The sequence below is a fragment of the Pygocentrus nattereri genome, chromosome 12, assembly GCF_015220715.1.
Source record: "Pygocentrus nattereri isolate fPygNat1 chromosome 12, fPygNat1.pri, whole genome shotgun sequence".
Taxonomy (NCBI): Eukaryota; Metazoa; Chordata; class Actinopteri; order Characiformes; family Serrasalmidae; genus Pygocentrus; species Pygocentrus nattereri.
The window spans coordinates 3,911,039-3,924,933 of NC_051222.1; the positions used below are offsets into that span (position 1 = coordinate 3,911,039).

General features: G+C 41.2%; 1 protein-coding gene across 1 annotated transcript in view; it reads right to left on the bottom strand.

Moving 5' to 3' along the window:
* Positions 1-1,275: 1,275 nt before the first annotated feature.
* The window catches only part of LOC108415118, a 51,156-nt gene continuing 38,536 nt past the window's right edge, over positions 1,276-13,895 (bottom strand). Inside the window, exon 14 of the mRNA XM_037543596.1 lies at positions 1,276-1,905. Coding sequence (XP_037399493.1) covers positions 1,385-1,905 — 521 coding nt within the window. The 3' untranslated portion in view covers positions 1,276-1,384. The remainder of the gene's footprint in view (positions 1,906-13,895) is intronic.

A 13,895-nucleotide genomic window follows, 5' to 3' on the forward strand; every position in this document is an offset into this window, starting at 1 on the left:
TGATTCAATAAAATACAATACAAACAAAAAAACCTGTAGGGCAGAGACTCACCAGGGGAGGCAGACCACCTTCAGCAACACCAAACATCTCAACACAAGTCACCCGTGCAAAGAGAAGCAAACCAAAATACACAAACTCCCAAAAGTAAAGTGAACACAAAATAAGCCACGCCCCCTGGAGCTCTCAGCACCTACAGTACAATCAACCCAACTCAACACCCAAAAGGAAAGAACAGGAGACAACGGCTGCAGTGCCGCTCGGCTAGAGAGTTACTGGGCTTAATCTTAGGCACCGCCAAAAAATGGCTTGAACTACACAAAGCTGTTACACTGAATGCACCAAGTGCACAAAACAAGCGCACTAGTATTTCTCAGCAGCCAAATCCCCCAGAAAAAGAGGATAACACAAGGCGATGGCAACCCACAGCAGATTAACAGGATGGCTGCAGTTTAGGCTGTGATAGGCCAACATACAGCTGTTCTGACGCTCAGTTAGTTCTTAAAACGGTCACTAGGGGGCGCCCCAGTCCCCCCAAACACATTCATCACACAGAACAGCCAAAAGAACAAACATTAAAACACCAGCCGCCGCTCAATAATGCGAGTGCCCGACGGCCTAATGACCGCTAAACGATCAGCGGCGCTTTAAACGCGGGCGCCGGGAGTTTCAAGGCTCCGTGAGGCGAAACGGCGGCTTATCCCCGGATACAGGCCGCTTATAGCGCTTATACAGCGGGCGCGTCGGCCGGCACCACATTCACTGGCCCCACTGATGACCATAAACAAACAGGAGCTGCAGCGCTGCTGGATCAAAGCCAAGAGCTTCAGCAGACGAGACATACTCACGGAATGAATGACGCGCCGCAGAGAAGCCTCCTGATTGGCCAAGCGCCGTCGGCCCCAGCAGGTGAGGAACAAACCAAACAACACGCTGAAGACACAAGCAGCGCCATGAAGCTCCCGACGCTCCAGACACACCTGCACGTTTACCTGAATGCTGGAGCGCGCGAGGCTCAGGCAAGGACGGTTGAACGGAGGCCAGACACACACACACACACACACACACACACACACACACACACACACACACACACACACACACCTCAGAGCAGAGCAGTGACCTGGAGGGGGAGGGGGGAACCAAAGGCAGAGACCATGAATACAATCCCAGCACATTAGGAAGCGGCAATATTAAACTGCTACCACCATTACTAACAATAATAATAACAATAATAATAATAATAATAATAATAATAATAATAATAATAAGCCACATGAAGAATGAAGATATAAATGATGTAAAAATGAATCTTTACACTGTTTTACACATAAAACCACACAAACCTGATATTTTTATGGTTTGTGTTTCACTCAGGAGGAGATTTTATTTTAAACACACTGAGGAGCGATAATCAATATAAAACCCAGCGCAGAGCGGTTCAGTGAATGTGGTGCTGAACGTGTGAAGGTGCGTCAGTGTTTGATCATCAGAGACGCTGTAGAAGGACAGAGAGCCGGCCGGACAGTCCACATACACTCCTACTCTCTCACTGGACGGCCGAGCAGAGAGTTTAGTGCTGTTATTATTGTGACAGACAGAGTAACTGTTATCAGAGCAGCTCAGAATCCAGGACTTTTTATTCCATCCAAACACACAGTCCTCACTGCCTCCTTTCCTCCTGATTGATTTATATGTTACTGCTATATAAACCGTCCCGCTCCTCTCAGCCTCCCAGTAACAGCGTCCAGTCAGACTCTCTCTACACAGAACCTGACACCAGAAATCAAATCTCTCTGGATGATCAGGATACGAGTGAGATCCCACACGCTCCACCTTCCTGTTCCCGTCAGACAGAGCGAGAGACCTGTACGCTGTGTTTGGATCCAGAGTGAAGTCACAGGAATCTGCACACAGGAAGAGACATTAGAGAGAGAGAGAGAGAGAGAGAGAGAGAGAGAGAGAGAGAGAGAGAGAGAGAGGGAGGGGGGGGGGGGTTCGCGAGAGAATGTGTGTGTGTTCGCGTGCGCGCGCGAGAGAGAGAGAGTGTGCGTCTGTTGGAGTGTGTGTGTGAGTGTGTGTTCGCGTGCGCGAGAGAATGTGTGTGTGTTCGCGAGGGAAAGTGTGTGTTCGCGTGCGCGCGCGAGAGAATGTGTGTGTGTTCGCGTGCGCGCGAGAGAGAGAGTGTGTGTGTGTTCGCGAGGGAGAGTGTGTGATCGCGTGCGCGCCCGAGAGAGAGAGAGTGTGCGTCTGTGTGTAAGAGCGCGGGTGTTGGTTTGTGTAGTTTTGTAAGGACCTCTCACAGCCCCGGTTCTGGACTGCTTTGCTTGGGGGGGGCAGTAAAACCTAATGAGGGGGCATGTTGATTGTCGTGTTTTTGAAGCCTGAAATATATTCAAGGCTTGATTTGTGCATGAATGATGACAGCCAAGCTATTGATACTGGCTTAAAGTGATGTATGAGGTAAAGAAATAAAAACTTAAACCCCAATGATTAAAAAATACATGTTGATTATGTAAAAGGAGAAAAAAGATGATCTAATTGTATTTCATTTTAATACGCCCCCTTAATTAAATTGCCATTACTAATAGAACAACTCTATTTCTTGAAAGGCTTTAATACAAATTTAAGTCAAAGCTGACAAATGTACCTACACACACACTGAGAATACTCAAACGTGGAAATAGGAATGAGTGAGAATATTTAGATTATTGGGAAATTAAAATATAAAGAAAACAAAAGAATACAAATTCTGTAAAAAAAAGGGGGGGGGGTATTCGTCACATTTCTATTTTGAAAAAGAAAAAAATATGAAAGTACATAAAATAAGGAAAATTCTTATCTACTGCACTTTAATGGTAAAAAATCTGGTAAAGTACTGAAGTTTTTATTGATGTTATGAAACGTACTGGTACAATGCAGTATTTATGCACAGTATAACAAATTATGTAAAGACTATAAGTGCAAATGAACAACAGTAATCATATTTTCATTGAACACAACTATAAACCTATATATTGTGGCTGTAACACTCCTGCCTTGCAACAAGAAGGTCATGTAAAAATAATGCCAAGTTAAAAATAACGTAACCAAACAAACTATATACAAAAAATGAAATCTCTATATGCACAGTGTGGATACAGTTATCTAAAACCTTTAGCTGAGCCTGTATTCTAAAATGAACTCAGAACTAAGAATTTACAGAAGCCGTCTTCTGTTTCTTTTAGCAAATAATCTGACAAACTCCTCCATATCAAGCCTATTGGTTATTGACTTTTCATGGCCCAGAATCACTACATTTCTTTTTCTGTCATGCAGCATTGTGCGACGAAAGGGAGTAAGAACTCTTGACAGTGTAGAGAACGAGCTTTCACACGATGCTGAGGATACACCCATCACCAGTGCGGTCACATAAAGAGAATGCAGGACAGGAAACGCTTCTTTATAGGCCTGAAGATGATTGCACACTGTTGAAAGGTTTGCTGATCTTGTCAAGAATTTATTCTGCAACATAGGCTTTGCCACGTTTATTTCATTTCTCAGGATGTTTGTGTCAGTACCTATAAAGTTGCTGTAGGGGCTCTAATATGGCCAGATCAAGAAAAGAGCCATCGTGTTTATAACAGTGAATGTAGGGAATTTCTCTACCAAGTTTTCTTTGAAGCAGTGTCTGCACTCCACCTTTCAACCCACTCATTACAGCTGCTCCATCATAGCACTGACTTATGATGTGATCAGAACAGTAACCTCCATCAGAGAGATGCTTTAGTATTTGATCAGTTATGTATTCAGCATCTAGCTGATCTAAGTCAAGTAAGCCAATAAGATGCTCTTCTGGAACAGAATTCCAGATGAACCTGATCATTAGGGAAAGGTTCTCTACATTGCACCTGTCTCGGGTTCCATCACTCTTTATACAAAAGCCTGCTGTGTCTGCAGTGTCATATTTGTGTTTAATCTCAATCAAAACCATCTTTACTAGCGTGTCAATGATCTCATTTTGCATATCTTTCGATGTATATTTTGCATTCTGAGGAATATGTTTTGCTATATCTGCCAATTTAGGGTCTTTGGTTAAAGTATATTCAAAAAGCTTGATGAAAAGTCCAGCTGATATGTCGTCATTTTGACTCGACTCCTGAGTCGACTCCTGGGTACCACGAAAAGGCAGTTCATTTACAGCCAAAAACCGAACCACATCCGCTATGCTTCGAACATAGTAGCGGGTTTTCTCTGTCTGGGTTGGACCCAATAGACCAGTGATGGTGTCACCCCTTGACTCTCTCTGTTTCTTTTCTGCCCACAAAGCCAAGCTCGGACATGACTCTGACTGGATGCGTGCTTCTGAAATCCTTTATCATTGTCAAGTGCCGCTTTCCAGTTTGTATAGCCGTGCTTTGTGAATGCTAAATCTCTCTCATTTTACCCTCAAATATTCGACACGGAAAGCAAAAGCATGCATCAGTTCTTACAGAACACTCAAGCCATGGCCTGGACCGATACCAGCTCGGATTAAAAGCCCGTGCTGTGTGGCCAAAAGTTCGCTCTGAAAAGCATTTAATACTGGCTATGATGGCGAGGAAGCGTTTAAACCATGAGCCGCGACGGCTTGCGCGGGGAAAGAGCACAGTCAGCTAACGCTGGTGGTGTTTGACATGGTGTGGAGGAGCCCTCGGGTGTGACACTCACACGGTCAGTTGATTGTTTTGAGATCAAAAAACGATGCATTGTAAGTGTTTCTACAGTTTATATTTATTAAATGAAAAATGCACAGAAAGACATCAATAAACTTAAGCCTGTGCTAGGAGAACCAAGTTAGCCTAACCGCTAACGGCTAATAAAATATTTTAAGCAACACATGTGTAAGAGGAAAGTAACACTAAAGCAACGAAAAACCACAGTTAAGCAAATATTACCATGACGACGTCAGTTTAAACTCAGAAGAGTGTTTACCAGTATACCTGCCTCTCGCTCACACTAACAGAACATACACTGCCCAACTGAACTGTTTGAGGCAGTCTGTCCATTTTTATATGACTCAAAGAGCCAATCAGGAATAAGCAAGGAAATATCTTCACGCTGTAAAGCAAAATGCATTTTTGTGATTGGTTCAGAGATAATTTTAAAAATAGCCCTTGCTTGTATTGTGCTTGGTGGGGCAAAGACACAATTTGGGGGGGCAATGCAGTCTGTAACTGTAGAACTACAGAGAGAAACTATGTGGTAAGTGGAGCTGATAAAATGGACAGTGAGTGTAGAAACAAGCAGGTGGAGTTAATGAAGTGTCCGGTCAGTGTAATGTGTGAGGACAGGCTGATGTGCTCATTTTAAATGGTTCTCTGTTGTTTTTGTGGTTCTAGAACTAAAAGTTTCTGTTCTGCTTTATTTCTGTGTTTGTGTTGACGCTGCTCTGGAAGACGAGTCTCTCTGGAGACCTGATGACCGATGACCCTGTTAGCCCATAATGAAAACCCCACAGTGGCAGGAAAACCCATCTGTGTTTATCTGCTATAAGGAGCTTTAATATGGAGATGCAGGGAGTTTAAAGATGAACATTCACTGTGAATGAAAACAAGATTAACTGATGTTTTCATTTCTAGTCTTTTTCTGAAACTTCCACATTGATCCTCATGATCATATATTTACAGAGAGCAAATGAGAAAGACCAACTACAACCACAAGAACAGCGTCTGACGCAGCCAATCAGATCACGGTTGGAACCACGTTCTGGATTTTATTCTTGTTTCTGGAACGTTGCTGAGACAGATGTGTTTCAGCCTTTACTGCTTTGAATGAAGCCCAATACAGTGTTCTGCTTAATCAGCACATCCTGGCATCGTACCACAGTCATGTCTGTGTTGGTGTATAAAGTGCCAGTAAACCATCTTTGTCCTTCTAACACAGCGTAATGACCTCATTCCTGTCCTGTGTAATCAGCGTCCTGGTGGAGCAGGTACGACCTTATGAACCACATTCTTACTGCAGGTGGGAAATTTTCAACATGTCCCTAAATACCAGCGTCAGGTGAGGTTGATGTGTCCAGAGTTTAAGTTGGTCTAGAAGAATCTGAAGTGATATTTTTAAACATTTCCAGCTTCTCTTTAGAGCAAAGGGAAAGGTGGTCCCTGTAAACACGTTCTAACTGGTTTGATACGGAATGTCCTCATAAGACTTAAAAACCTGCGTGTGTGTGAGTGTGTGTCCTGCAGCAGATCGGTGGCGTCCTGAGATGGTGACCTGAGATGAGCTAACAGCTAATGTTAGCAGCCATTTAGACACAGTAATAGTGGTTTATAAGCTGGGTGAATCTTCAGAAGGTGATAAAAGCCTGAAACAGCATGTTTCTCTCATCACTCACAGTTTATAGTCCACACAGCTGGACGGCTGGATGTGCAGAGCTGATAAATGTGGCTGGACTCTACGCTCAGGTTACGGTTCTTCTGTGTTTGTGTTTTGTGCTGCCTTCTTTAAACTATACAGGTGGGCTCATAATTAGAAACGCCGGTGTGGTGTTTCCACAGTTAGCAGAGCTGGACTAAGACTAGTTCACTCACTCTACGAGTAAATAAAGATGAGCTGAATAGCTGAAGGCCTAAAGGTGCTCTGCAGATTTAAAACATTGACCAGGGCAGCGTTTAGAGTAACACCTGTTCATGATCTATATGTGAGGTCTAGACTGACGTTTTAATAAAGTGATGTTTTAATTACATTCGGTAACATTTATACTACAAAAATTAACGGTGGCATTAAAACAGTGTTTGGTTCTTTTACTCGTGTGACGTTTTACACACCTTGTAGATTTTAATATGAACACCAGCTTCATTCCGTCTGTAACTAATAATAATAAATGAATTGGTTTGATCAGATAAACACCACTGAGGTGGAGGAGCTTAACTCAGAGGCTTCATAGGAGTTCAGCACCGTCACTGTTACACTATGAATGTGTAAAACTGATTTACAGGCTTGATTTGTCTCATTTATTCTGACGTATTTTTCCTGTTACAGAAGCACAACTGAAATATGGAGGAGACTCGACCCAAAGAACCCGGTCTGTAGTGTAACTGAACAGCACAATGGAAGAAAGACACACAGATGAGTTCAAAGGTGAGAATGTGTCTGAAGGTCTTTCTAAATGTTTAATTGAGCTGTAAGAGTCTCAGTAACAGTGGAACACCTTTTACTGTGGATGATATTCGACCAGTTGATCTCAAAGGGGGTTTTAAATGGTTTAGTAATTAAGATGAAGGTTAGAGTTGATTAACCAACAGTAGAATGAGGTGAGAATAAATGTTCAGAGAATCTGTTTGAGAAAACGTCGCCTTATTTTCATTTCATTTATCTTTTTCTCTGACGTCTTTTAGGCTGCGGTGTATTTACAAAAGTAAATATGGAGAAAGGAAGTTTTATTCTGGAGTATGAAGGACGCAGATCACAGGAGGAGATTCAGACTCTTGGGGAGCGAGATTTCAAACACTGTGGGGAAACTGAGCTCTCAGATTTTATAAAGTAGATTAATAAAGATTCTGTTCTTTCACTTTCACTGGGCACTTGGTCAACGACGGTCCAGATCCCAGTTAAAAACAATGAATAAATTGTAGTAAATGGTAAAAACACCTGTGTCTGTTCAGTAGATGTGACTAATGTCTAGTTTTGAGAACCTGGTTGGGTTTATAAGAGCTGAACGTGGCACTGTTTAGACTTTATATGTAGGCAGTCAGTGACCTGCTAGCTTAGCTGATCTTTGCCTGGTTGAATTTAAGACTTTATTTAATATTTTCTACAGGACTAATGTTGATGTTCTCTATACACTGATTTTTTTCTTTTATCACTCTAGATAAATGAAGACGTGAATCAAACGAGAACTACAGTTTCTTTAAGAAACATCACACGTCATGACCAGCTGGAGACCGACATCCCAGTAAATAAATATTTGACCCTTTGAAGTCTGTTCCTAATGAGATAAAGCTCAGTGTTGGTTCCTGCTGTGTAGGACTGAGGCTGTTGTGAGGGGGATGTTTTCTATACCTGACTTAATGCTGCTTTATAAGAACAGGGTTTGGTTTGTGAGGATTTGGTACAGAAATCAGTGCCGTGTCCTGAAGCACTAATACTGTGATTATTACAGTGCTCTAACACTTTGAGGGTTATTCAGATATCATTTGATATTCATTGTGTTTAAACTGCGCTCTGCATGACCTACATATGATCAGTGGGCGAGGAGTTTGTGTTTGAGTGACGTATTCAGAGTTTTTCTGTAGACAGACTCAGTAATTATTGTGACAGTAGATGAAGTAGATAAAGCTCAGTATTGAGTCCTGCTGTGTAGGACTGAGGCTGTTGTGAGGGGGATGTTTTCTATACCTGACTTAATGCTGCTTTATAAGAACAGGGTTTGATTTGTAGCGACTGAACTTCAGGACACTGTCTACACTGAAAGCAGCTCAAACAAAGGCGGAGATAGAAAAGTAAAATAAAAGATAATCTGAAAACTACAAACACTTCCTCTGTAATTATGAGAGGAAGATCAGCTTTAGGTTTCACTTCTTTGATCTTTGAGGAACAAACACTTTTTATGGCTTGGAGCTGTTTCTTATTGAAGCCTTCTTTTGGGGCTTTTAAGTAGTTTTGGGGCAGTTTCTCTTGTTTTTCCAGCCCACTTTCTTTTTGTGTTCTTTTCTTATTTTTTCTTTTTGTTTAAACACTCACCTGGACTAAGTACCATTCTGGTCACCCCTCTACAAAGGCATGACAAAGGGCTGCTCTTTGCCATGGCCTTAAGTAGATGAGTCCACAGGTGTGCCAGGTTGGGCCTAATCAGCCTGAGGGCTTGTGGGAATCGGAGTTCTCTGTGCTTGTGGCGCCTCGCTGTCGTTGCCCTGTGCTGGCGGCGCAGTCTGATTACTCACTGTTACTTTATCATTATTTATTATTCACTGTTACTTTATCATTATTTATTATTCTCTGTTACTTTATCATTATTTATTATTCACTGTTACTTTATCATTATTTATTATTCTCTGTTACTTTATCATTATTTATTATTCACTGTTACTTTATCATTATTTATTATTCTCTGTTACTTTATCATTATTTATTCTTCACTGTTACTTTATCATTATTTATTATTCTCTGTTACTTTATCATTATTTATTATTCACTGTTACTTTATCATTATTTATTATTCACTGTTACTTTATTATGAGTGATTTACATTAAAATGTTAGTAGGACAAACTCACGACTTTATTAAGAGCAGTGTTTATTGTGTGAGGGCTTAATGAGAGACTGGGAAAGGTCTAACATGTTCATCAGTACCTACGAACTACCTTTAAACCAGTTTTAGACTCTACCAGAGGATTAACACTTACAGCAGGATATCCAGTAATATGTGTCTATTGCGCTTACGCTGCTCTGTGTGTCCCTGAAGTGTTCTTTGTTTATAAGGTCTATTCAGGGACCTGCAGTGAGACTATGGAAGGATTCTTAATATATATTGATGGAGCTCAGTCTTTCTGTATGGTGATGGTTTTAACGTTACATTAACAGATTTGTGTGACTGTAGAGATTCTGAGGAGGAACCTGGTGTTGACAGTAATGCAGAATTGTGTCAAGACTGGCTTGTGAGATTATGTGCAGTATTCCTTAAATACGCCCCAAAGCCATTATGATGACAGTTTGGTGGGGGGTGTGGCAAAGAGCCTCTTTCACACAGGAGTCAATATCACAAAGATATATGTGTAAATGTCCCACCAGCCCTCATCTGAGTAGGTTTTCAGCACTAACAGGAGAAAGATGGGATAAATATTGACTGACAGGATGATCTAAACCCCAACCTGCAGGCTGAGGAGCTCCCATTTGAACATCACAGCTGCATTTTGTGTTTACTTGTGTGTCTTTATCTTTATTAAAACTAGTTGGATTATCTGAAACATTTAAATGAGACAAATTAACAAAAATAGAAGAAATCGAGTGAGGGGCAAATACTTTTTCACAGCACTGTGAGACAAAAGACTGGAGTTTTCACATTATGTAAAACGCAGATGTTGCACCACTGCACGGGTTAATTCAGTTCCATCAGCAGCGCTGACAGATAAAAATAAATGAAATAATCAATAATCAATCAAATATCTCGGTCCATCCATCGTGTACCAAGATGATCTATACCGGCTAAAATCTGTTTATTTGTAGTCGCTTCCATTTTAATGACGCCTTTAAAACATCCTAATTAAAGTGAAGCGTGTTGGAGCTAAACGTCCAGTGCAGTGTCTGTCAGCTGAAATGATCCATGTTGATGCTCCATAGAAACCAGCCGGACTGTAGATCAGCTGCTGACGGATTCTCTCAGGAGGCTTATTCGTATTGGGACACAGCCGATTTGGAGGTCACACAGATAATAATAGCCTCCTTTATCGTTATTAAATTAAACATGAGCTCTTAATGAGGTTTCATTTCTAATTAATGCAGAATCTGCACTGTGTATAATGATCTGTGCACTAAAGCCTTTTATTTATTTATTTATTTGTGGAATCTGATGTATTTTTCCACAATTCCTGTTTTTTTATCCCTGTTTTCTCCCCTGATAAACTACCTGTTAATGCACTGGATGTTAATGCATATGGAGCCTGTGTAGTGGAGCACCTTCTGTCTGTGTTTTTCTATGTGGGCTACGTCAGTAATTAGGATGGGAGCAGGCATATATACAAACACCTTGGGGTCCTGGTGGCAGGTTTTGGTTCATTGCTGCTAGGCTAAGTCGATGGGTGTCTTGGTGCCAGCGTTCCGTGTTGTTGGAACTGCAGGTTCAGTCTCGACTACGTTGATCCAAGTAGCCTGGAGAATCAGCAAAGTCAGCACCAACTGCAGCGTCCAGTTTACAGCACTGGCCTTAGTACCCCAGACTGACTACAGCGTACACCCTGGGCCAGCTGCTGTTCTCTTAGCACTTTAATTATTCAGTTTTTATAAGTTTTAATTGAGATGCTGCTCTAACTTTTAAAGAAAGTATTTTACTGTCTAAGCTGCCCTCTAGTCTGTGGTCATACTGTGTGTGCAGACAGGTATTTAGTGTGTTGTGAGCCACTGGCCAGAGTGGGTGCATTGTTTTAGTTATTATAGTTATTATTTAGTTATTATATTACTAAAGCAATGCGCAACTACACTGTTATCCGATTTATATTATTATTATAGTTGCGTACATGTAATGTTTTTTCCAAAAGTAGTGGGATTAAGAATTAAATCACTCCACAAACACATAATCCTAAATTTATTGTAATGATTAATTTGCATGTACAGCCAAAAGTCTGATCCAAGCTCCAAGTAAACAGGCATCAAAAAAACAGGTCACCTGTTGTAGTTTGAAATACTTTGGTTGCAACGCTATAAACCGTTCCATGCATGACTTTAACTAACAGCCATCCGCACTCTTCCATATGTATTTTTTTCATCCCTCGTTCCTTATATCGACTTCCATAGTATCCGCTGTGCAACTATCCTGCGTTTCCTTCAGGAAAGGCACAATTCTAGTTCTTACTACTATCTTTCCTTTAGTTATAGTCCAGTCTGCGTGGGGTTAAGTCTAGTCCAGGGAGTTTGGGAGGAATGTTTGGGGATGGACTGCAGTTTTCACTTGAATGGTAGAAGTTTGCAGTGCAGTGAGCTTGGATTGATTAGCAGGTGTTGCTGGATTGGTGTTTTTTTCCTTTTTCTTTTTCGTTGAATCGATTCACGCGTCATTGAGAAAATGATCTTCCGTCATCGTCCCCCTTTACTCTAAGTACAGTTAAGCCCAGAAATATTTGCACAGTGACAAGTTTTGGTATTTTAGCCGTTTACCAAAACATATTCAAGATACAGTTGGATAATCAACATAAGCCTAAAGTGCAGACGCTCAGTTTTAATTTGAGGGTATTCACATCCTAACTGGAGGAAGGGTTTAGGAATTACAGCTCTTTAATATGTAGCTGCCTCTTTTTCAGGGTCCAAAGGTAATTGGACAATTATCTCAAAAGTTATTTTGTGGGCTGCATGGGCTGTTACTTCATTAATCCATCCTCACTTAGGAAAGTAAAAGGTCTGGAGTTGATTCCAGGCATTTGCATTTGGAAGCTGTTGCTGTGAACCCACAACATGCAGTCAAAGGAGATCTCAATGGAAGTGAAGAAGAGCTTCATTAGGCTCAAAAAAAAGAGCAAATCCATCAGAGAGATAGCAGAAATGTTAGGAGTGGCCAAATCAACAGTTTGATACTGGTGAACTCGTGAATTCAAAAAGGCCTGGACGTCCATGGAAGACAACAGTGGTGGATGATTGCAGAATCTTTTCCATGGTGAAGAAAAACATTTCACAAGAAGACTTCATGAGAGCAAATACAGAGGGTTCACCACAAGGTGCAAACCATTAATCAGCCTCAAAAATAGAGACGCCAGATTAGACTTTACCAGAAAACGTCTAAAGAAACCTGGAACTTCTGGAACAGCATTCTTTGGACAGATGAAACTAAGATCAACCTGTACCAGAATGATGGGAAGAAGAAAGTATGGAGAAGGCTTGAACGGCTCATGATCCAATGCACACCACATCGTCTGTAAAACATGGTGGAAGCAGTGTGATGGCATGAGCATGCACGGCTTCCAATGGCACTGGGTCACCAGTGTTTACTGATGATGTGTCAGAAGACAGAAGCAGCCGGATGAATTCTGATGTGTACATGGATAAACTTTCTGTTCAGACTTAACCAAATGCAGCAAGGTTGATTAGACGTCGCTTCACAGTGCAGATGGACAATGAGCCAAAACTTACTGTGAAAGCAACCCAGAAGTTTTTTAAAGCGAAGAAGTGGAATATTCTGCAATGGCTGAGTCAATCACCAGATCTCAACCCGTTAGACCATGTATTTCACTTGCTTAAGACAAAACTTAAAGCAGAAAGACCCACAAACAAGCAACAACTGAAGACAGCTGCAGTAAAGGCCTGGCAAAGCATCACAAAGGACACCCAGCATTTGGTGATGTCCACTGGTTTCAGACTTCAGGCAGTCATTGCCTGCAAAGAATTCTCAACAAAGTATTAAAAATGAACATTTTATTTATGGTAAAGTTAATTTGTCCAGTTACTTTTGAGCCTCATTTCAGGGGCTTTGCAGAAAAATGGCTGCAATTCCTAAACATTTCATAGGATATTTTTGTGCAACCCCTTGAATTAAACCTAAAACTCTAAACTTCAGTTGCTTCTTGTTTCATTTCAAATCCAATGTGGTGGCATGCAGAGCCCAAATCATGAAGATTGTGTCACTGTCCAAATATTTATGGGTCTAACGGTATAAACCAGGGGTGGTGTAGTCTAGTACACCATAACGGGCCGCCACATATAAGTGTAACTGTATATTTCTGATTGGGCCAAAGTCAAAATATGAGTAATAAACATCTGTAGAGGTTAGCATAAATGCTAATACCCTTAAAGACAATGCTAGCTAGCTTACTTTACTTTTTGGACTCTTTACAAAATGATTAATCTACAAATAGTAGTTGGCTCAATAATATATGGCTGTAGTTTATATTCTGGGGCAGTCTGTGAACGTGTAATAGTGCAAACATGAAGCTGAAGTTGGGTTCTTCTTCACCAGCTTCTCCTTCAAATTTTCCATTCCACCTTAAACGACACCACAGTTACATTCTGACGCCTGTGTAAATGTGCATCACTTAAGGTGGATCAGAACATCTGGACAAGAAGCCACCATCAGCTGATTGTATTCGTGTTCTTTGTGTTTCTCTAGTGTAAATGATGATCTGTTGTTTGTCTCCGTGTTTAGGTATAAAGGGAATAAATACGTTGCTGCTGTTGAGTCTGGTGCAACTGGCTAACGGTAAAAGCAGCAACCAGACAAGCAGCACGGCAGGAAG